Below are 21,835 nucleotides of genomic sequence, written 5' to 3' on the forward strand. Positions count from 1 at the left end.
CATTTTTCATAGAATCTGAAGAAGATTTGATAACGTATCACTGTTTCACAGTAAAAAAGAGAAAATATAAAGTCCTTAGCAGATCAAACATAAGCTTTGACTTAAATAAATTAACAAATGGATCTCAGACATCTACTTATTTCGACTGCCCTCCACCAACACTTGAGGAGTATTTTAATTCTTAACATGTTTTAAATATATAACGCATTAAAATAATAAATACAGATGAATTATTATTGCCAACAATAATTATTTATTCCTGTCGCTTTAATACTTCCAGCAGCATTTCAGAAAAACGACTTTTCTTCTATTTCAGCATCTTGTCGTTGTTTTTGCAATTCTGTCCTGTAATCGGTCCTGTAACTATTGGTCGAACAAGACCAGGTGGAGTATCCCCAGTCTTCGGCAATTTTTTATCATCACATTCAACATCTGACAAATTCTCTGACAGATTCTGAACTGCACCTCGGCGAATTTTCTCGCCTTCCTCTCGATTTGACTTTGAAAAAATAGTTGGACCGGAAACTGGCTTTTGGCTCTCCAATTGAGAAACACTGGTCAACAGTTTCTTCAGCTCGTCCATCTCCTCCTCGAGTATGCCCGATCTAATTTAAATAAATAAAAACTTTATTAATGTGACATGCAACATTAAATTAACATGCATATATATGTATTTTAAATATTTACGCCAGAATGCTGGAGGTCTCGTCCTTTCGAAAACTAGCGAGAAGCAGGTCCACTCTCTCCCTACATGACCGGTCCGTGACCTTCATTTTCAAATTAGACTGGATCAATTTATTTGCGATTTCCACCCACACCGGTTTACGTTTTTTAATCGCGAATGGATTAGTAGTTTCCACTTCCGTCAGCAGTGCGATGTCATACTGCACGTTTTTCTTAAAAGAGAATTTAGCCATCCTGATACCTGTAATTGTGAAAAGAACAAAAAAAATTGTACATCACAAAAAAATTTAGAATCGAGGAAACCGTTCTTACCGCAATTAAGATGTACAGAAACGATGCAGATGTTTATTTTGTAAGAAATAAGCCTTCTCAAAGTCGTGTGAATAATTTTTAAATATTTGCGTTAGCTAATTTGTTTTAATTAATTAATTATTGCAATTTAACAGAAATAAATGTGAACGGTGGAGCAAACGCAAAATGGGTACTTTTTGCGTTCAAGGTTGAGTTTGAGTTTGTAAACAAACACAAAAATCTGGGAGGAGGAGCGACTTTTGCGCTGGAATCAAACATTTTGTGTTTATGTTCAAAAACTATGTTTGTGTTTACTTGCGCAAACAACCTAATACCTTGACACCGTAGAAATAAACACTAAAAACCCATAATTGAAATAAAATACTACTAAACGTATAATTGTAGCTTATGTACATAAATCGTAACCAACAATTTGCGCGACACCCAACCTTTGTAACTACTTAACACGCGTAATTATAATTTACCAGTGTTTCTATAAAATTGGAACTGAAATTCTATCTTGCCACAATCTTTTCCTTCGGAAAATATAATAACAACACCTCCAAGGTTTTGCCGTCCCAAAGAACCCTAAAAATATATTCGAGCTGACATAAACACAATTAATTTGTAACCATGTCCAAGAAATTACGACAACCGGATCTCACACACGAAGATATTCCACATTCCCAAGAAGGCGACGTAAAGTTTGAAGGTATTCAAACTTTATGGCATCTCGTACATATATGCATAAATATACCTCATAATTATTAATCGACACTAAAATAATTAACCTCAGTATTTCTTGAATATAAGTATTTTCAGTCGCTAAAAATGAAGCCATCGTTAAAACTGAAGTGTTTGAAACGTGCCAACTATCTTGTCCCACTTGTGGAGAAGTTTTCCAGGCAGGGAGGGATTTAGAGATGCATTCTTGTCCCCAAGGGACGACCCAGATAAATTATCCATTACCGTGTTCCTTATGTGGAAAAACAATCCCCCTGGGAAACAAGGAAGCAGAAGGTCAATGTTGGTTGGTTGATTTAATTCAAAACTTCGATAACGGTTAAGGTTCCCATGGATGACGCGTTGGCGGGTAATCTCACTCTACCCCTATCCAATGTATTCAAAATGTAATTTTCAAAATCGCATCAACTCCATCAGTTTTCAGATAAACGAAACTTTTCATGTTTTAATCTAAAGCTAATTTTTGGTACTATAAACAAGTCGATTTGATAAAAATTAGCGAATTAATTTTCGAGGAAATTGGAATACATTGACTAGGGGTAAAGTGAGATTACGCGCCAACGCGTCACCCATAGGAACTTTAAAGAATTTGTATTTATCCTGCACATACTTTCCAAGATCACGCAGAATTGTTATGGTCCTTATTCAGACTACGTTTGATAAAAGGCTTCCAATTTCTAGGAGGTGAGCATGAAGAGTATCACTAATTTTTTAATTCGGTTGCAGTACAATCGTTAAACCCCTGGCCAAGTACAGTTGCAACAGATGTGGGCGCACCTTCGACAGGCGATTTAACTTTGAGCGACACATTAAGCGAGAGTATGAACAATTTTACTATTTAACAACATACATATTTTACAAATTTTCCCTACAATCATAAATACATGTTCAAAAAACATTTATTCATTCAAAGCTCATTCGTTCCAAGCAATGAAAAAAATATTCATTCCTTATTCATTCATTCATAATTTGTAAAAAAAATATTAATTGAACATGTATTCATTATTCACAATTCCTTCATTATTTTTCTATTCAAAATTCACAGAATTACATGGATTTCTCAACTTTCCCTATGTACAAAGCATTGAGTAAAAAATGAATAATGAAGAAAGTATTCATTCACAGGAATTGAATAGATATTCATTCATTCACCATTCATCTAGTCAAAAATCGGAATAAAATATTGATTCAATTTTTGAACATTGAATGAATAATTTATTCATCATATTCATCAAATGAATTAATGGGACCACGTATGCCTTCAATGACTTAAATTCTCCTTTTTCACAGCCGTGACTGCAACCCAGACCTGGAGAAATTTCAAGTGACCTCACGGTCATCTTCCCGGGAACTACGATGTCCTCACCCCGGATGCAGACGGACCTACTTGAAACCTTCAGAATTCACCAAACATGTCAAAGTTCACAGTTCGGAGAGACCAATCACCTGCGCACGATGCGGCAACGGGTACAAATTGCTCAAGACACGAATGTGTCGTAAATGAGAGCAAGTTTGGGGACAATCATACCACTTGTCATCGGTGTGGGGCTCGGTTCAAGAAACGAAAATATTTAACAGCTCACCTCCGAGAGAAGAAGTTCGTGAATTTAGGCAAAAATTAAATTAGTAGTTTAATTATTATTTTTGCATGAATTATTTTCTAGTGAATGCACCAGATTAGCTGCGACGAATACTTCGTCAAAAGTACAAGGTGCAGAAGATTTTTCGCCTGACATGATGTAAGTTCCGGCTGTTATAAGTACAGGGAGGTTTAAATGTCACGCTGCGATGGAAAATTTTCAGAAGGGAAAAGTCCCTAAATCTCCGTTAGTGACAAGATTTGGGATTGAGATTTTTTAAATTATTATCAAAACTGTGAAACACTGATGACAAAGTTCTTAAAATCTTTAATTTCAGAGACCAAATTTCGGTAACTAAGGGGACGTTCATAAACTTCATAACGTAAAGGGGAGGGTCTCCAAGAAAAAACGTCCCCTAATGGAAATTTACGAATTTTTCCCATTGAAAAATTTTACTTTGTAACGTGACATTTAAACCACCCTGTACTCATAGTTTCACTACTTATGCATGGTATCATATTTTTTTTGTTTTACAAGTTTCCTCGAAAAAGGAGCGCCCCATTCTGACGAGATAATCATCAAGTAGGAAGTCATCCTAGGTACCCAAGAAGAAGAGATGTCAGCCAGGGAAGATCCAGACGACTTATTTTTATAACCAGGGCTGGGTCATCGTGTCGATTGATGGCAAAAAAAATGTGAACCACAGGCCTTCCTAAATTAGATAAATAGAAGTATAAAAACATATCAAGAATGTTGGCAAATATTTAAATATAGGGACTTAATTTCCCCTGGCATTTCATTTGGATGGAATTGACTGATTTGTATTTTTTTAATAAAAAAGTAAGCATAGCTAATAAATACTTACAAATGCAATACTTGATAGAAATGAATGTGAAAATCATTTCAAGCATTACACGTACATACTGATCCTATCCCTCCAGCATATGCAACTCTTTTTCTTTATAGTGAAGTGATGTTGGTGGTGGCACATATAGCAAAAAAGGCAGGTGCACAGTGTGCGGATCACTGAAAAAGCGGACAAATTATTTTCAGGTTCGACCCCTGGTCGGGACCTTATTTTTGTTTGCATTTTTGCCGACTTTTTAAGGCTAGAGGGTTCAGCAACCACAATCCCTTTGACCTTCGACGACCTGGTGACCGTGTGTATGTGCCGAAAAGTACGACAATTTGATATCTCTCACTTTTCGTCCCATGCACACGGTCACCAGGTCGTCGAAAGTCAAAGGGATTGGTGTTGCTGAAAACTCCAGCCTTAAAAAGTCGGCAACAATGCAAACAAAAATAAGGCCCTGACCAGGGCTCGAACCTGAAAATAATTTGTCCGCTTTTTCAGTGATCCGCACACTGTGCACCTGCCTTTGCTATATGTGCCCCCACCAACATCCACTATAAAGGAGTTGCATATCCTGGAGGGATAGGATCAGTATATGTAAATACTCAACTTTTATGTGCAAGACACTCTGTGCAAAAAAATGAAACACAAAAATGTACTTCTTTCGCGTCCAATATGCTTGATAGATAGTTCAGTAAATTTACATAAATTGCCAAATCAAGGCAAAACTTTTTCCGTGGCTTCCCTACTATTTTAAAATAAGCAGCCATGCTGTGAGGTGTTGCTCAATGCAAAATTCGCATTTTTGCTTCTCAACCGTTTTAATTCCCTTGTTTTTGATGATCAGAGGGCGGATATGTATATACTACGTAAATTTTGCGTACAGAAAATTGAAAATACGCGCATAAAAAATGCTTTTCAACTTAAACTTTCTGCCATATTTATTTCTGAAATTTGATTTTGATGAAACCTTAATTTCTGAATGAAGACAAATATTTTTACATGAAAGCACTTCAAAATATCTACTGAAATATTTATAATTATGGTAGAAAAATACTCGAAATATCTAGAATATGTGCATGTATGAAAAATCGTCAAAATGTGTATGAAAATATGTAAAATGTACGAAAACCTAAAATATGGAAAACTGTGTTTGAATTTTATGCACGAAAAATCCTCAAAATGTATATGAAAATCAGTACGTTAAGTACGAAAACTTTAAATATGGAAAATATGGAAAACTAAATACATTTCAATTTTCCCGATCGGATTTAAGTGGGATGTCAGTACGTAAAGTCTCACAATTAGTACGATCTGATCTGATATGAAAAAGTTAGAAATACATACATACGGCCGTCCATTGATGATATACATATGTACAGTACTGCCTCAGATGAGCAAAGGTGCCTGAGAAAAACACAAAAGAAGGGTCTCTTCACTTCGTCTTTTATATACTTTTGATGCTGGTTGACTTGGTTAGTAAACAGCCCAATAACTTTCCCCTTCCATACCTGTAGCTCAGCTTGAACTTGTTTTTCTTTCTCAATCTTTGCTTAGATTGAATCTAGTGGCCTTGAACTTTACCTTTTTTATATTTACCTTTTTTATTTCAGCTTTCCTTCCCTCGGGTGAGTTTGAATTATATAACAAAACATTCTTACACAATAAACGCAAGATAAATACAATTAGTGGTGTCAACTGTTCCCGGTTCTAACCGAACCGGACTGGACCGGACAGGACCGGACCGGACCGAACTGGTTTGGGACGGTTTTGTATAGAGAACCGATGCGAATCGAAAAAACCGGCTGGTTCGGTTTGGAGCGGATTATTGAAATCAACCAGGGACTTTATATTTTGGAAAAAACTTCTCTGAATTTGTGGAGCTAAACGCTCAAAATGGAATTTTGACTTGGTTATATCTCCAAATTTTCCGAAATGTAATTTTGACTTTGTCACTCCTCCAAAGTTTCTGAAGTGAAATTTTAACTTGGTTACACCTCCAAAATTACGGAAATGAAATTTTGACGTACAATCCCAAATTTTGGTGGCACCTATGACATGTTATGGAAACACTGCCGGTTCGGTCAGGTTCGGATCCGGTTCTGTTTCACTTAAAAAGGTTTCGGTTCTTGAATTTCGGTCTAAGAACCGAACCGAATCGAACCGTGGAGACCACTAGATGCAATACAAACTGATGCTACAAAGCCATACAAAGCTGTCTACATACATCTCCCAACATTGGGAGGAGGGTTCTTCTTCCAAACTCCAAATAATCCAACTCCAACTGAAATGAAATTCTCCACCCAAATCCATCCAGTCGTGCGCAGTATCCTCCTGAGACAGGAGCTTAAGTTTTTTCCCAGAATCTGGAATCCACTTTCGATTTCCGTTAGAACATCGGGAGGATGGAAATGTCGGTTTTTAGCGGGCAAGAAGAAGGCCGAGGAATGGCTGATATAATTTCGTTGGAAAACGGCGTCTACGTTGTCGCTGCTTTGAATGTGGTACGTATTCACAAAGTTTTAATTATCATTTAACTTTGATATGATTAGCAGAGGGCGGCAATGTATGTTCGTAAATTCCTCAAAATATTTATGAAAATATGTAAAATGTTCAAGAACCCTAAAATACATGTAAACATGTAAAAAATGGAAACCTACTCTAACTCCACGCAAGATTGAACTTTTACAGAAATTTAGAATTCTGAGATACTACACCACTGTCACTCTCAAAGTTCCTTGCATTATTTGAGGGAATTTGAGACTGACTGTGGCGTGGTTTCTCTGAATTCTCAATTTCTGTGAAAGTTCAATCCTGCGTGGATTTAGAGGAAGTAAATATGAATTTTTGCGATCGTGCTAACATGAGATGTCAGTATACGAAGTTTTATTACGATCTTATTTGGTATGAAAAAGTTAAAAATACATAAATATGTATCCGCTGTCTGATGATTCGTCAAATTCGTGTCGTCAATTAGAACTACTTTTGACATGTCGTATTTACAGGCAGCACATTTAATCGTACTGGTCTCCATTTTCGCCTATGTTACCTATGTCTTAACCGGATATGGGGATTTGGCTTGCAGCGCTTTCAAGACAGATGAATTAATTGCATGTAGATTGTTAAGATGCTTTGTTGTTATCCAGCAAACTCAATTTTACCTTCGATTACCTGATTGTCCCCATAGAAATTATTTTAAGTAATTTAACGGTTTTTGTTTTTTAGAAATGACTCCAACCACGCGGCTTATCGGGGCGGGAATTCTTGGAGTCTACACCGTTCCAATGATGTACTTGCATGGCAGGCTGTATGCCGCAGTAGAAACGGTCAGTAATCGTTGAATATCTATATTATAAGCTCGAAATGTTTGTTGGCAACGGAAGTGAAAGTAATTTTCCGTGACGGAAGTGGAAGTGAATTTAAACTTAATTACTTACTAATTATAGCTTTATTTAATTTTGAATTTACGCGCCATTCAAAACTTGACCTTCACTTTCGTTGGCGACAGACATTTTCACAGTATAAATATTTCGCGCTCGCCCGGCGAGAGACGGTCTTATACACTAGTTGTTTAAAATAAAGGCGGAATTGATAAAAAATAAATTATTTATACCAAATATTACAGAAAGACGAGGAATTTATGACAACCTGGCTTCAAATTCAATCCGTCCTCCTCATATTCCGCGGCATCGGCTACTCCACCACCCAACCGGCGCTCCTCCTCCCCGAATTGGTCCAACTTTGGATGGTTCACTCGTACCAAACGCAGTTGGAAATCACAAAGGTAATCAGATTTTGGAGAAGAATCAGAAAAATTTAAATCTGAAAATATATTCATGTACTTTTTTCCATCAAAGCTGCAACAAATCCGGACAAGCTCCTCTCCCGTTCCGAAGCAGAAGGTTCTTGGATATAATCCATATGGAGTTGCAGCAGAATTGTGGAAAAGTCATATGAAATAAGATGTCCCATTTTTCTTTCATGGTTTCGTCAGTTCAATTAATAAATTTTGACATGTATTCTTCACTTTTGTGGAATTCTTTTCTTTCGGAAAATTCAATCAGTAGGGGTAAGCATTGTGCGTTGTGGGATATAATTGGTTTTTATCGTGTAGTAAATTGTGTTAAAATTCTCTAATTTTCAGCAATAACTTGAATAAAAGAAATTTATTTAAAAAAAGGAAAGTACTCAGATGAAACAATATTTTTTGATTACAAAAAGTTTATATGTTGACGGGCATCAGGTGAAATTTTGTGCAAGTACATGTTGTAAGTTTGAAAAATTTTGTTAGATTTATTTATGCTTGGATTTAGAGAATTGAACCATTATGACTGACTTTCAGTTCAATAAACGATCCGCAGCTCTCAGCAGTGGTAATGACTGTTATGAATAGAACAAGCAGTTGCTGGCTGCAGCTTAATATTTTAACACATGTAATTGCACGCCATTTACAAAATACATTTGTTGGAATAAATAAAACCACCCATATAAAAATCGGTACGAATACAAAATAAAATAATTTCAATTAATAAAACTTTCACAAAGAAATATCCGGTTCATTGTTTTCTAACAATATTTCAGCGCTCCCTAATCATTAAAACCTATGTAAATGCAATGTCACGTCCTTTGTTTCACAGAAACAATTAAAGTTCAATATCCGGTTATGCATAGTTTTATCACGTAATTTGGGCTAAGTTATTTAGTCGGCGCTAAATGACACAAATAAGAGGTTGTCTCCCTCCATTTAGAGTTATTTCTAATGGATCCCAAGCGTGGTTTCGCCTCGCTACTTATCTATCTCATCTTGCCTTCGGTCACATTGGAAAATAAAACATCCGAAATCGCGTTAAGATTGCGCTTCGAAATTCAGTAAGTTCGAATTAAAGGAGGAAAAGCAAAATTTTGAAATGAAATCTATTTATACTGAAACTTTATTTTGCTTTGTATGTAGCAATGCCGGTGACACTGATATATTTACCAAACCAGGTATGTAGGTACTTGGGAAGATCTCATGATAAGTTAAATTAGCACAAAACAATGACTTCCGGAATGATTCTACAGATCTCCATTTGGAAATTGTTTCATCAGCTGCGCCAAACTGCACGGCGAGAACGAAAGAAATCGGTGACTCGTACAATCCCGTGTTTCCGGAAGTATTTTCCTACAAATTCGCGAATGCATGTATAATTTATACTTTTTACTGAATTTAATAGAATTTCGTGCATCTTTATTGACAATCAAATGTAGTAATCCATGAAATTGAAATTTCGTAGGTAACCAGTAAAAACGCACATCTAAAATTGACATTGTATGAAAATGAGCAATTTACGAAACCCTGGGTACATAGTTTTTTAGCGGTATATTGGGGACTCCCAACTTTGTAAAAAATGGATGTATTTGTTATTGCCTCAAAACACTTTTTTCTCAATTGCGATGCGGTTTATATCTTTTTTCACTCTTTTGGTCCAAAAATAAAATTATCTTAACCTTGATTTTATTGTTGAGCAAAAATATTGGAAAAAATTTCGAAATCGCTGGCGGGATTGAGAAAAAAGCGTTTTGTGATGTAAGCAAAAAAACGATTTTTAACAAAGTTGGAACTCCTTATTATGTATCGCGGGAGAAATAAAATTGCACTTGATTTTTTTAAATCTCCAGATAGTAGGGACCGCAGACGTCTCGAATGACCAACTCATCGGGCAGAATCATGTCAACAAGACTATCAAGATCAAAGACAGCGTGATGCGAAAAATCATGGCGTCGAAAAACCAAACGACAACGGTACATATTTTCGTTTATCAGAGTAACACCACCGCTCAAAATGCTGACAAAATCCTGAAGGCCTTCAAGGGACAAGCACAAGAAATTGGGGTGTGTTAGCCGCAAATAAAATTTAGCAAATATGTATATTTCCTAATTATGTAATTAGTTACATAATTAAATTCTAGTAATTGATAATATCATTCTAATATATCCATATTTATATTACATAATAGTTTGTGCGGGGGGTGATGCTCCAAATTAATAATTTCCGTTGAAACTATCCGACGAATCGTGATAGTTCTCTACTGTTAACATCAAAGTCCCCTCATGGGTTTTAGTAAGGGGGGTAGCGACGTAGGGGTTTTAAGGCCCTGCTACCGTTATGTATCTAATACGAAATGGCGATGTCGAAAGGTACTTAAGAATATCCCTAACTGCCTATCTGAACTCAGTGTACAATCCGCTGACAACACCTCTTGGTAACTATCCGCTGGATTGATCCCCTATGGATATAAACCTCTGAATTCGAGCTACAAGCAAAAGGCCGACTGGATATCTTAAAATACTTTTATTATTCGCGTAAAACCGTTCAAATACAAATAAAACAATTACTCTAGACCTATCAGCAACTATTTCGGAAATATTGCGTGACTGACAAGTGAGTCAACGAGACTAGGCACCGAGACTTCTAAGCGTGGACTGACTTCTCCGTGTCCTTGATGCGGAGAAAAAGGTTCATGATGATGATGATGTTGGCTTGTTTTCGGAACTTCTAGAAGCGCTTCCTCACACTCAGTCACGTACACACATTCTTAGTCAAATGTATATGGCACACAATGCCTAATCAAAACATTACATAAATTTACTTTACATTGCAACATTTTACATATATTCATTTTACGCTGCAACAGTTTGTAATTAACGTAAATATTTTTAAATTTACTGACAATTCCTTTGAAGAAATGAATTGTAAAGTGATAATGCGAAATTTGAACAATTTGCATCTTTCATTAAACTTTCTCTATTTTTGTTAACAGATGAAATTTATACATTTAATCATTTTTGACACACAACATTTAAAATTAATTATACCATCACGGGTTGTATTTACAAGGATTCATCAATAAATCCAAGTCTTAAAACCTTAATATAATCATCTTTTAAGATATCACATTGGCATTGAAACTTACAGGTGATTATTGATACAAAAATTATTTTCATAACTCTCCAAACTTTCTCGATACAAAAGATTGCACCCGCTAGAGCAATAAGTGTACCACAACGAATAAATAACGTTACTATATTCCCTTCCAATATTAACGGTACAAACTTCCTGCCACGCCTTTTTATATTTTTCAGATCAAGCGCAAAATTTCGAAATGTTTGCCACCATTCCAATATCCCTGATTCCATTATTTTCGTTATTCTCTCAACTATCTTCGTATCTCTAAGGTTAAGTAATTGCCATCCGTTATGTTTCCTTACAATTGTCTCTTCTCCCAAAGAAAATGAGTAACGACCATCCATCACTTGTTCGTATCTGGATTGCAAACTATGCTTCCAATCTACCACGGCAACATTGCTACAATTAATACGATCCGTTCCAAATAATTCTCCCAATACGTTTCCAACATCTCTATAAGTTGTTATCACTCGCTCGTAAAATTGTAACCTTTTTTCACTCAAACTGTATCCATGAAATTGTACCCAAGTTTTAAGCAGGGATTCCACATAGTCGAATTCGATGACCGTCCCGTTCGAAAAACCGGTTTCGACAGACTTATAAACTGCATAGATATAAATAGAAAATGAGTTATTAACCAGTTGGATAAGATTCTTGTAGCGAATTGGTTTCAGCGGAGATGCAATTGCCATAATGTTGTCACCCTTGTATGAATTAGTAATCACTACGAACGACAAGATAACCCCGGTTGATACGAAGTACAGATAATTTTTTCCATCCTTGTTGACCAATTTTGGATCATCCTGTTCCAAAAATATCTTAGTTGCTAGGATTAAAAGGTTTGAGGATATTTTGAATTCCAATATTATTACTGCTGAAATCAGGGCACATGTCACAATTAGAAGCCATGTCGATAAAGAGAAGCAATATACAAAATTATTAAAATCTAAGCTACCATATTTTAATCCGCCACATGCCAAAAATGTGGCAGTTTCTTGCCATATGACGGGAAATAATTTCCATTCTGGTGAATCGTAATGATTTCCTAGAATTAAATGGGATGTTGGTTCGGCATGAGAGAAGTAGGACGTCACATTTATTTGGGTCACGGGTGGACAAATTATTCTAAATAGTTCCCAATGTATTAACACTAGACTCGCGTCGGGCAACTGGTTCGCGGAAAATAGAGCAAGTTCAGATGGAATCAGTGGTTTCGTGTTGACAATATTTGTGTAAAAGCGAAGAATGTAGACAGCCCAGAATTTATCCATTTGTAGGAGCTGGTCACATTTTTTGAATGGATCAGATGACCTATTAGTTTTTTCTGAAATGTTTGGAAACTCTAGTAACACAGAATTTGTATCTGTATGGCAAGAAATCAATACATTTTTGACTGTCATCCTCTCTGAGAGAAATATTAAGAATAATTTGGGGTTTGGAATAGGTCTGTTGAATATTGCGCAACAAGCTGACCACAGTTTTTTAAATATTTGCTCAATCACTTGGACAACATGGTTCGGAATTGATAATTCGCGTTTCACATATGGATGAATTTTTTTCTTGGGCAATCATAACCGGATGTAGTCGTCGTATCTCTCAGTTTTTATTTGGTTTGAAGTGTCACCCCTTTCCAGCATTTGGCTGGGTGGAAATAGGAATATTGCTGTGAGGCAGTTCCACCTAGCTGTTAAGGTGTGGTCTTTAAATAAGGTGTCAATCTTGTTACCACTGAACTCGGAAAGATTAAGGTTCCAAAACCAGGCGGGATTTTGCACCGTTTTTTCATACAGAATGTGATAACATTCGACTATTTCGATTTTAGTGGTTGAATCGTATGTCGTACTTGCAACTTGTTCGTGTCGAGAGAGTAAAATGGGATGTGTAAATCCCTGCAAATCTTTACCTTCATAGTTTATTATGTGGGTGAGACAATATTCTCCGAAATTTGGGATAAACGTAGTTCGCGTGGATGTTGCGAAGAGATTGAAAAATAAAATCGATATGTAGAATCGAAACATTGCGAAGAATTTTTGTTATGCAGGAGTAGACAAAAAGGTGTGGTGATAATATAGATTATGAATATGTGGCTGTAGCTATTGCGTGTTTGTGGATGATAAATATGACCCTGTGGTACTAAAATATTCATGGCGTGTGAAACGCTAATGTCAAATGAAGGTAAGGTGTCGTACTTTCGTATAAACCAGGTATCGGTAAATACACGTAGATAAGTTGGAATTAATCTGTTAAAGCAAGCAAACACAAAGTAATTATTTTTGTTGTTTTAGCTAAATTACAAAAGTTACAAAAAACGTTGTTTTTCACTACATACTTACAGCTTGTATTTAAAACAAGTTGTCTAAAATGTGTTTGATTAATAAATATTTTATAAATGCACGAATTTCTTACCACTACCGGATCAAGTGCTTAAACTTGGTTGTATACATTTTACGTGGCGTTTAAGGAAAAATCTGTCGTTTTGGTTACTTAAGGAAATGAAGTTTAAATCGTATATACTTATAACATTGTGCAATGTTAAACAATGTTTTGCGCAAAGTAAGTACTTGGTTTTCCCTGATTAAAAAAGTTGTACTATGACCGACCACAACCACAAAGATAAATTCTTTCACCACATTTGGTTTGATTTGGCTTCTTTATAAGAAAAAATTTAAACTATGGATTTTACAAGAGGAAAACGTACCGAAATATTTATAAAAACCCTCACCAAAAGAGCTTTGCACTCATCCAGAACTTGTTAAAGATCAGTTTACTGTTCGAAGTCAAGCAGGCTTAAAAATTTGCTTGCAAAAAATTTACCATGGCTAAGTTACCATTGATGTCAAAGCTTTACATAGTCGCTGCATTATGGCAGGTAAACAAGTTTTCAAGTGTTTTTATGCATCAAATTGTTTTATTTCTACACTGTAAATAATCTGGTAATAAACATTACCGAAAAGCACAAGTATATGTATGACTCTAGCAAAGTGGTAATGATAAGTTGTCCCGTGTGGTAATGGCTTGGTAATAAGTTTTATCATCATGGTAATGAATTTTTACTACATATCTGGTAAAATATTATTATCAAATTTATTACCGAGAAATCATTACCTGCGTGAATTATTAAGAGTATATTAAATATTTATTTCTGAACTCCTCAGGCTGAATCTGTCACCATAGTGATACTCAGTGTCCTCAATTTGATCGCGTTCGGAAGGTCGGTTGTCTATGATGAGGCAGAAATTAGAATCCAATACTTCCAAATAATGATTGAAATTGGGATGACGATATGCACCGTTTTGTTTACGTACGCGGCTAAATTTGTAAGTGAGGAAATTGTCATTAAATTTGGCAATGGGTTAAGGTTTGAATTGTTGTGTCTCAACTTTCCCATCTTTCATATATCCAAATTGCGATTTTGAAACCTGTTCATCTCCATGGGTTTTTACAATATGAAGATGATTTTAATGCACTTAAACCAGGGTTGCAAGTGGTATATATCACCTGGTGAGATTTAGTGAGATTTAATGATTTATATCAATCATCACAGTTGGGGCTGAGTGAGAAATTTGAGAAATAATGAGCTAAACTTGTAGTTCATGACCCCGCCCGCTAGGTGGCGCTAGTGCATGGCTCACCAATCTCACTATATCTCATATTTCTCACGTCTCACTATTTCTCATTATATCTCACTGAGATGAGATTTTTGAAGGTGAGCTGAGATTTCTGCAACCCTGACCTAAACATCGTTAATTTTTAGGGTTATTAATACGACGATAGAATTTTGATTTGTTCTCTTCCAGAAGGAAATACATATGAAATAGATAAAAAATAATAAGTAAAAACTAAATATTCACTCATTTCAGAAAAAAATTAAAATTCCAGCCTCCTAACCTTGTAAACCTAAAAATTATCGATTTTTAAGCGCATTAAAATCTTCATATTGTAAAAAATCCCACAGAGATGAATATGTTTCAAAATCGCAATTTGAATATATGGAAGGGAAAGTTGAGACACAGGAATTCAAACTCAAAACCCGCATACAAGTGCACGTTAAATCGGTGTAGACAATCCATACAGACACATAGACAAATATTATATTTAACGCTGGAGCTTCCAAGTAACCTACGTTGATGCCTTTAGGATATGCTGCAGTACTAGTTCTAAGGTGTGCACGAAAACTGAAGGGTTATTCTCGATGGCACCATCTGCGCCCACGACATGCCACGCCCCGTCTAAGGAATTACAGTCACGAAAACAGCTGCATTCAAACTTTTGTTCTAAAATTTCCTCACGATGTTTTCGAAAAAATCAAAATTTATAAAAGTTGAGTTTGATGTTGGAAATTAAAAAGTAACTACATATATGCGATGAAGAAAGCAAAAAAATCAAAATCAAGGATTAAAGTTAGATTTCTGGTGATGAAAAGGTCAAAAACTTCTTCACATTCTGTGTCTTTGAGTGGGCGCAAATTGGGTCCTCCTTCACTTTTCGTACACTAATTTACAATTAGTGCTACAATATGTAGACACATATTTAAGGATTGCCAGTGTCATAGTTATCTTTAACAGATACCTAAGTTCAAAAGAGGCAAAAGAGGCAAAAGATACCTACATATAAATTTTTATCAATAACGATTCAAGTAATTTAATCAATATTTTTTAATGCTTCTTATGAAGCTTCAATGATTAGACATGTTGATTAAAAATGAAATTCTGTCTCTCATCACCCCAGACTAGAAACAGTCATAAGGACCCGGTTTTCGGGTCCGGTTCAAACCATAGGACCCGGACCCTGACCCGACCCGAGACCCGTTTATATACATTATAAAATCGGTGACCCGGACCCGTCGGGTCCGGGTCCGGGTCTTTTAAATTTTTGATCCGGACCCGACCCGGAGCCGGACCCGGACCTGGGACCCGGAAAAAACGGGTCTTGGGACCCGGACCCGTTGCGAGCACTGCTTTGCAATAACGGAAGTCTGGACAAGTTTCTACAAAATTTACAAAAAACCTGTTTCAATTTCAATCCCGCTGAATCCGTGGAGACCACAGTGCGGCAATTTTATAGATGGTCGATAGAAATTGCGTCAGGGATGGATTACTTAGCATCCCAAAAGGTATCTATATTATAAGTTGCAAATTTTTGTTGGCAACGGAAGTGAAAGTGGAAGTGAATTTAAGATTAATTACTTTTATTAATTAGTTTATTATACAGATTTTTCATTAATTTTGAATTTACGCGCCATTCTAAACTTGATTTTCTTGACTTTCACTTCCTTTACCGGCAGACATATGCGCCTTATAATTATCGCTCGTCCGGCGGGAGACGGGCTTATACGCGAGTAACACCTAAGATGGAAACATAATTTATTATCATAACTTTTCTAATTTTGGTCATAGTTGGTCCATGGAGATGCTGCCAGAAACATTCTGTTGGATAACATATTAGTCGCAAAAATCTCGGATTTTGGAATGTCTCGCAAACATTACGAGTACCAAGGGTACGCAAGGAATACGGAGCAATCAGTAAGTCACCCGTTAGTCACCCACAGTAATACAAAGTTGGAGAACTATAATTGTAAGGAAATACTAACATCCAGAAATTCCCTTGGCGCTCAATGGCTCCTGAAAGTTTGGATTGTTTGAAATTTTCTGTACAATCTGACATTTACTCGTATGGGGTTTTACTCTGGGAAATATTCAGCTTTGGGGAAACCCCTTGGTCAGAATTGTGTTGGACGTCGAACTTTATAGAAAAATTAAGAGCCGGAGATCGTCTTCAAAAACCAGTTTGCGCCTCTGAATATTTGTAAGGTAATAAATAAAACACGGGTGGAGGTTTTAGGACGTAATTAGTTTTGAACTGAATTTTTACAATAAGGTTATGGTACAATGCTGGAAGACAAATCCAGAAGATAGGCCAATGTTTAAGGATATTCCGCATTTGCTTGAAGGAAACGGGTCAAAGGAAATTTGCGTGACTACGAATTTTTAAGACGGGATATTTGATATCTTATTAAATATTTAAATATCTAAATTTATATTAAAACAACTCTGGCAATTTCTTCGTCTCTTATCTATTAGGTTAGGTTTTAATCTTGAGCAGGGTGGGGATTTAATTTGTGCGACTCCTGCGAAGTCAGTCTTTCTTGGCAATTTCGTTGTAGCTTTTAAATGCTTTTTAAATCTGTGATGTATTTATGTACTTTAGATACATGATTCAGTGTGAATAAAGAAAAATAAGATTTACATATCATTTCTAAATAGTTTACATGCTTGAACATAAATAATCCATGAATTACAAAAATTATTTTGACTCTGGAATTAAAAACAATTTTCTCTGAGCTCCCTATTCTGAACTACTTGACCGATTTCAATGAAATTTTGCACACCTTTAGTCTATGTGTATATATTTCAGATGGTCGATTGATTTTCAGATGTCAAAAATATTAAACATTTCCGATTGTATGGCAGTTTATGTTCGACCCGACCAGATTCTTTCCCGATCAGTATCTTTGTGTATCAGATATGCTAGTATGACACTTTTGACCGTACTGACCTTTGCCAAAATTTGGTGAAAGCATGGTTATGGACACTGCGACATACGATAATGAGGATAGATTCGCTCAAAAAAATTTACACCAGTGAAGATCATGTTAGCGGTAGAGACATTAAAGTCAGAAGAGTAGAGTGTAATTCTTATTGATTTATACGTCTCATTTACTTGAATACCAGGAAGAATGTTTTAAATTATTCAAGGAAGCAATCCTAACATTTACGCATATTTACATATGTGTAACGGGCGGTAATATGACGAAATCGAAGATTTGATTTCATTTATGCAAATTTACATACATATTTAGAGTGTAATGAACTACAACCCTGAAAGAAATAGGACGTAATGAATCTTAGCACAAGCTCTGTGGTTTAGGTTTAACCGAATAAGGAAACAATATCATACCAAATTCCATCAATAATCAATTACCTTCATTGCATATCGCAATATAGCACTTTTTACTATTACTGCGAGGTTCATTCCACAGTTTCTCAAACAACGACAATTTTTCCGCGACCAGTTATAACTGCAACCCACAACCGACAAACATACTTTTGTAACCTTGTGCGCAGTATTCATTACCTCAATCCGACAGAAATAAATCACCGAAACCATATGTACCCAAATTGAGGAAAGAAGCAATCCGCAAAAAATTATAAATACGGTAGAAATTGATTTGGAGAGATTCATTGCTTCATGGCGAAGGGGAGGACGCATCTTGGTCATAATCGATATTGTATAATTTTTCATTTTAGCGGATAGAGTGCCTGACCGTGACGAATTCGTTTTAAAGTAATCGTAACACCCGCTCTCTAAAAAGGCGCTCATTCTTCTGCCCAACTTTGATACTCCTGTATTGTGTACCTGGAATGCTGTAGGGCGTCCAAGAATTGGACGCTTTCCGATAAAGAAGTTTATCCAGTAATAGTGTCTGCAATCAAATACAGATTCATTATTTTTTGGAAACTATTTATGTACTCACTGCTTACCTTAACAAATAATCGAAACATTGCTTCAACTGAGGTGTATTATCAACCCATGCAGTCCTACTACATTTAACTAACTCTTGCTCCAGCATTTCGTCGAATCCAGCTCGATTTTTTAGTAGGCTTAACCATCCTGCAGGGAGATATTCACGTTCGTACGGGTGCTGTAAGCTGTAGGCTAGTATATCATCGTACGTGTCAGGAGATGGCTGTTACATTAAAGTTCGTTAGACATAAAATTGATTAAATATATTTTATAACTTATGATGTAATTTCTTGTTACTGCTAATTTTTGAATCCATGCTGAAGTGGTTTCCCTTGCTGACTGAAATGAATCGAATCTTGGGCGTGCTGCAGTATATCCATGGTGTCTTTCTACTGCGAAATCGGCCAATGCTTTTGCAAAATTAGTTAAGTGCATTCCCAACTGTCTTACTTCGGAAATATATTCAGCTGGCTTATTTAGACCTACGGCTGAAACAATGCTATCTATGTAATCAATGTAGATTGCATTATCTGGTGGTGACATTAGCCTAAACTCAGTTTCAGGGTTTAATTCACGATAGGCCTTTTCCACATAAATTGATACGTTGTACCAAAGATTTTGCGGACATTTGCGGGATTGAGAATTGGGGTTATTTTGTTGGTAGTTGCAAACAGGTGTTGCTAGATCATAAAAATTGGTAACGCTTATTTGAGGGAGTGGCGCACAAAGGTAATTGAGGAGAACTCCAATGTACCCTAGAATTTGTTCAAAGGTTGGTTACTTTTGTGTCCAATTTTGTAGCGAATTCCAATACGCCAATAATTAAATTACCTTGTGTGAATATCAGACATATCAAAAACCACGACCCTAATCCAATCCTGACGACTAATCTCTTGCTCACCTCCCCTATAAGGCTGTACGACTGGCCGACCAAGTTACTGAAGAAAAGTGTCCAAGTGGAAACCAGCCGTTCAGCCTGTATACTGCGTAGATACATGGTTAGAAGTAGTGTCATAATTATAACGGTAGACAGCAGGCTAATCCACAATGTTGCATGAAATGGTGTAAAGTAAATTCTAAAATTATACTTTAATGTGAACCAACAGGTTAGAAAATTAAATGCCTTGTCCCCCGTGATGAAGACGTGATCCGAGAAAGCGATGTCCTTCCTAGTTGCATGGATAGAACGCCTTTGGTAAAGGTGGGAAACTGAGTTTATGAATGGCATTAGACGTAACTTTATGACCATGCAATGAAGCTATTGGCAAATGTGTGTTCACACAACTATATGCAAACATTTTATTACGAATTATCAGAAAAATTTCATTCCACGTGTAGTGTGGGATAATAGACTTTGTTGTGTTGTTTTATATTTATGGCAAACTACGTGACGTTCAATATTTCGTCAGATGCATTAGGGGACATAAAGAATGTCGCGCAAAAGTCACATATTTCTGGACCACCCTTAAACGTGTGCCAAGTCGGCACCATATCATTGGTGCCTTGGATCCCCTTCCCCCATCTCGCGTAACATGCCTAATTTATTGACTTGTCTTAATTCGGAATGTATTTTCGATATAGGCAACTTTATACAAAAACAACTTGACGTACCTAAGCATAAGATGATCCTCCTCATATATAACTGGCTGGGTGGCTTCATCAGGATGGGTGACATCACGATATAGGCGATTAAACATCAAATGATAAATTGTCACATTGCCTCCACATAGAACTATCTCGCTGATATCGAAAAATTTGATATTTTTTGCTTTGAATTTATTTTGACAACCGTACGAAATATACGGTTTGAATATTTGATCGTGCTGCACACCAACGTATAAGGTTGGAGCTAAATCATTGATCAATTTGTCTAACTGCTCATGAAATCCTAACCTTACTTGGGTGGACTTTTTGATTCTTGAAATCCATATAATTCGTGGGACTAAATTCGATATGTGGCCTGCTGTAATGAATTCAACGCTGTTTTTCGAAAAACAGTGATTGCACACCAAGACTAGTTCAGATTTGGAAATTCTCTTCCGTTTTGTTTGAATCTGAACTATAAATACAGTAGTATATATCGGCTGGATTTCATTCACATAGAGTTGCCTCATAAAAAAACTTTTCCTTGGAAACTGAAATCGGTCGGTTGGAATCCAATTGGTGAACCAAAATATGGCAAAGGGACTTTTAAAATATCGTCGACCCTGGAACAACTCTTTCTCCAGTAGGATCGAAGGCACTAACAAATTTCGGCCAGAGTTAACGGCATGTGTCAGCTTTTTAATTTGAATGGTTGAAGGGTTTAAGGTTTGGTCTAACGTTTCTGGAGGATTGGATAAAACAAATATAACCAGCATACTAAGAATTGAAGAGGCTCTAATATGTTGAGGAGATATAGTAGGCAGTGCATCGTACTCCACTTTTCTCAAAAAATTTGAGCTATTTGTTATCTTATAGAACGTGTTAGGCGTTTGAATTCTAAAATCTGGTGGGAAATTGGTTTCCAAGTTGAACTTGTCTGTCACAATGTGAATGTGGCTACCTGGCGATAGTTCACCAAATTCAAATAGTAAGGCGGTAAGTTCGGTCATAATGGGAGAAATGATTTTATACAATTTGATAAATATGTAGAAATATTCTATACCAAAATGACTGGCATGCAGGATAGTCTGAAATGATGGACGATGAAACAGTTTTTGTGCTGACAATGCAGAGGTGTGAGGTGGTTATCGCAGATTTGAATGGGACCACTGCAGTTGGATAGTCCAGCTCAATAATATGGAGGTTTGGTTTATCAATTTTCTGAATGTGCAGAATTAGCAAAGTTATCAGGGGTAAAGTTGGCGAAAACGCTTGATTTTTGACTGTGCGAAAAGCGATACATTTTCCACTCTCGTTCCTCTCACGCTCGCTTCCCCTCTCGTTCGCATAAATTTTCCTCGCTGGAGGTCATCGGTTTTCATGCAACCTCATCATCATTTTAAAATTAAATTAATTGCTCTCAAAAATAAGACCTTATTTATCAGTTCAGTGATATAAAATAAATTTTTTTTAATTACATAAATTAGACTAGGCCATGCAAATATTTTGAAAAATTACGTTCGAAAAGATAGCCAGAATGCCGATTGTTATCGTGAATGGACAATAAATTATTAGTCCCTTTAGTGCAAATTATAATTTTTCAGCAACCCTGATGAAGACAATGTATGA

The 21,835-nt window shown here is 36.2% G+C and overlaps 4 protein-coding genes across 5 annotated transcripts; 3 read left to right on the forward strand and 1 right to left on the reverse strand.

Annotated features, from left to right (window-relative positions):
* Positions 1 to 266: 266 nt before the first annotated feature.
* LOC118435651 lies at positions 267 to 1,033 on the reverse strand. The gene is made up of 2 exons (XM_035852010.1): positions 688 to 1,033; positions 267 to 605 (listed from the first exon to the last, which is right to left on the reverse strand). The coding sequence occupies exons 1-2, from the start codon at positions 915 to 917 to the stop codon at positions 308 to 310; spliced, it is 528 nt and encodes a 175-aa protein (XP_035707903.1). The 5' UTR covers positions 918 to 1,033; the 3' UTR covers positions 267 to 307.
* Positions 1,034 to 1,095: 62 nt separating this feature from the next.
* Positions 1,096 to 4,138, forward strand: LOC118435650 (zinc finger protein 813-like). The gene is made up of 6 exons (XM_035852009.1): positions 1,096 to 1,687; positions 1,789 to 2,005; positions 2,446 to 2,538; positions 3,010 to 3,316; positions 3,384 to 3,458; positions 3,837 to 4,138. Exons 1-4 carry the CDS (start codon positions 1,609 to 1,611, stop codon positions 3,221 to 3,223), a joined length of 603 nt encoding a protein of 200 aa, XP_035707902.1. The 5' UTR covers positions 1,096 to 1,608; the 3' UTR covers positions 3,224 to 3,316; positions 3,384 to 3,458; positions 3,837 to 4,138.
* Positions 4,139 to 6,430: 2,292 nt separating this feature from the next.
* Positions 6,431 to 8,268, forward strand: LOC110850283. The gene is made up of 4 exons (XM_035852184.1): positions 6,431 to 6,656; positions 7,378 to 7,478; positions 7,778 to 7,936; positions 8,010 to 8,268. Exons 2-4 carry the CDS (start codon positions 7,380 to 7,382, stop codon positions 8,112 to 8,114), a joined length of 363 nt encoding a protein of 120 aa, XP_035708077.1. The 5' UTR covers positions 6,431 to 6,656; positions 7,378 to 7,379; the 3' UTR covers positions 8,115 to 8,268.
* A 5,583-nt stretch (positions 8,269 to 13,851) lies between these two features.
* Positions 13,852 to 17,350, forward strand: LOC110850264 (fibroblast growth factor receptor 2). 2 transcript variants are annotated; one of them, XM_022097720.2, is made up of 6 exons: positions 13,852 to 13,967; positions 14,254 to 14,415; positions 16,140 to 16,211; positions 16,495 to 16,620; positions 16,695 to 16,908; positions 16,976 to 17,350. In XM_022097720.2, exons 1-5 carry the CDS (start codon positions 13,914 to 13,916, stop codon positions 16,905 to 16,907), a joined length of 627 nt encoding a protein of 208 aa, XP_021953412.1. In that variant the 5' UTR covers positions 13,852 to 13,913; the 3' UTR covers position 16,908; positions 16,976 to 17,350. The 2 variants fall into 2 exon arrangements, with proteins under 2 accessions (XP_021953412.1, XP_021953411.1); XM_022097719.2 differs by having other exon boundaries at positions 16,695 to 16,903.
* The last annotated feature ends 4,485 nt before the right edge of the window (positions 17,351 to 21,835 follow it).

This window comes from Folsomia candida, unplaced genomic scaffold (genome assembly GCF_002217175.1).
Source record: "Folsomia candida strain VU population unplaced genomic scaffold, ASM221717v1 Fcan01_Sc005, whole genome shotgun sequence".
Taxonomy (NCBI): domain Eukaryota; kingdom Metazoa; phylum Arthropoda; class Collembola; order Entomobryomorpha; family Isotomidae; genus Folsomia; species Folsomia candida.

What these genes read in the sequence shown, in the direction of transcription:
- LOC110850283 (XM_035852184.1), top strand. Translation starts at nt 7,380, where the DNA reads ATGACTCCAACCACGCGGCTTATCGGGGCGGGAATTCTTGGAGTCTAC. An exon ending in TGTATGCCGCAGTAGAAACG is followed by an intron (nt 7,479 to 7,777) that starts GTCAGTAATCGT and finishes CAAATATTACAG; the next exon opens with AAAGACGAGGAATTTATGAC. An exon ending in CGCAGTTGGAAATCACAAAG is followed by an intron (nt 7,937 to 8,009) that starts GTAATCAGATTT and finishes TTTCCATCAAAG; the next exon opens with CTGCAACAAATCCGGACAAG.
- LOC110850264 (XM_022097719.2), top strand. Translation starts at nt 13,914, where the DNA reads ATGGCTAAGTTACCATTGATGTCAAAGCTTTACATAGTCGCTGCATTA. An exon ending in TAGTCGCTGCATTATGGCAG is followed by an intron (nt 13,968 to 14,253) that starts GTAAACAAGTTT and finishes TGAACTCCTCAG; the next exon opens with GCTGAATCTGTCACCATAGT. An exon ending in TTACGTACGCGGCTAAATTT is followed by an intron (nt 14,416 to 16,139) that starts GTAAGTGAGGAA and finishes GAATCCGTGGAG; the next exon opens with ACCACAGTGCGGCAATTTTA.
- LOC118435651 (XM_035852010.1), bottom strand. Translation starts at nt 917, where the DNA reads ATGGCTAAATTCTCTTTTAAGAAAAACGTGCAGTATGACATCGCACTG. An exon ending in GAGACCTCCAGCATTCTGGC is followed by an intron (nt 606 to 687) that starts GTAAATATTTAA and finishes TATTTAAATTAG; the next exon opens with ATCGGGCATACTCGAGGAGG.
- LOC118435650 (XM_035852009.1), top strand. Translation starts at nt 1,609, where the DNA reads ATGTCCAAGAAATTACGACAACCGGATCTCACACACGAAGATATTCCA. An exon ending in AGGCGACGTAAAGTTTGAAG is followed by an intron (nt 1,688 to 1,788) that starts GTATTCAAACTT and finishes CTTGAATATAAG; the next exon opens with TATTTTCAGTCGCTAAAAAT. An exon ending in GAGCGACACATTAAGCGAGA is followed by an intron (nt 2,539 to 3,009) that starts GTATGAACAATT and finishes CCTTTTTCACAG; the next exon opens with CCGTGACTGCAACCCAGACC.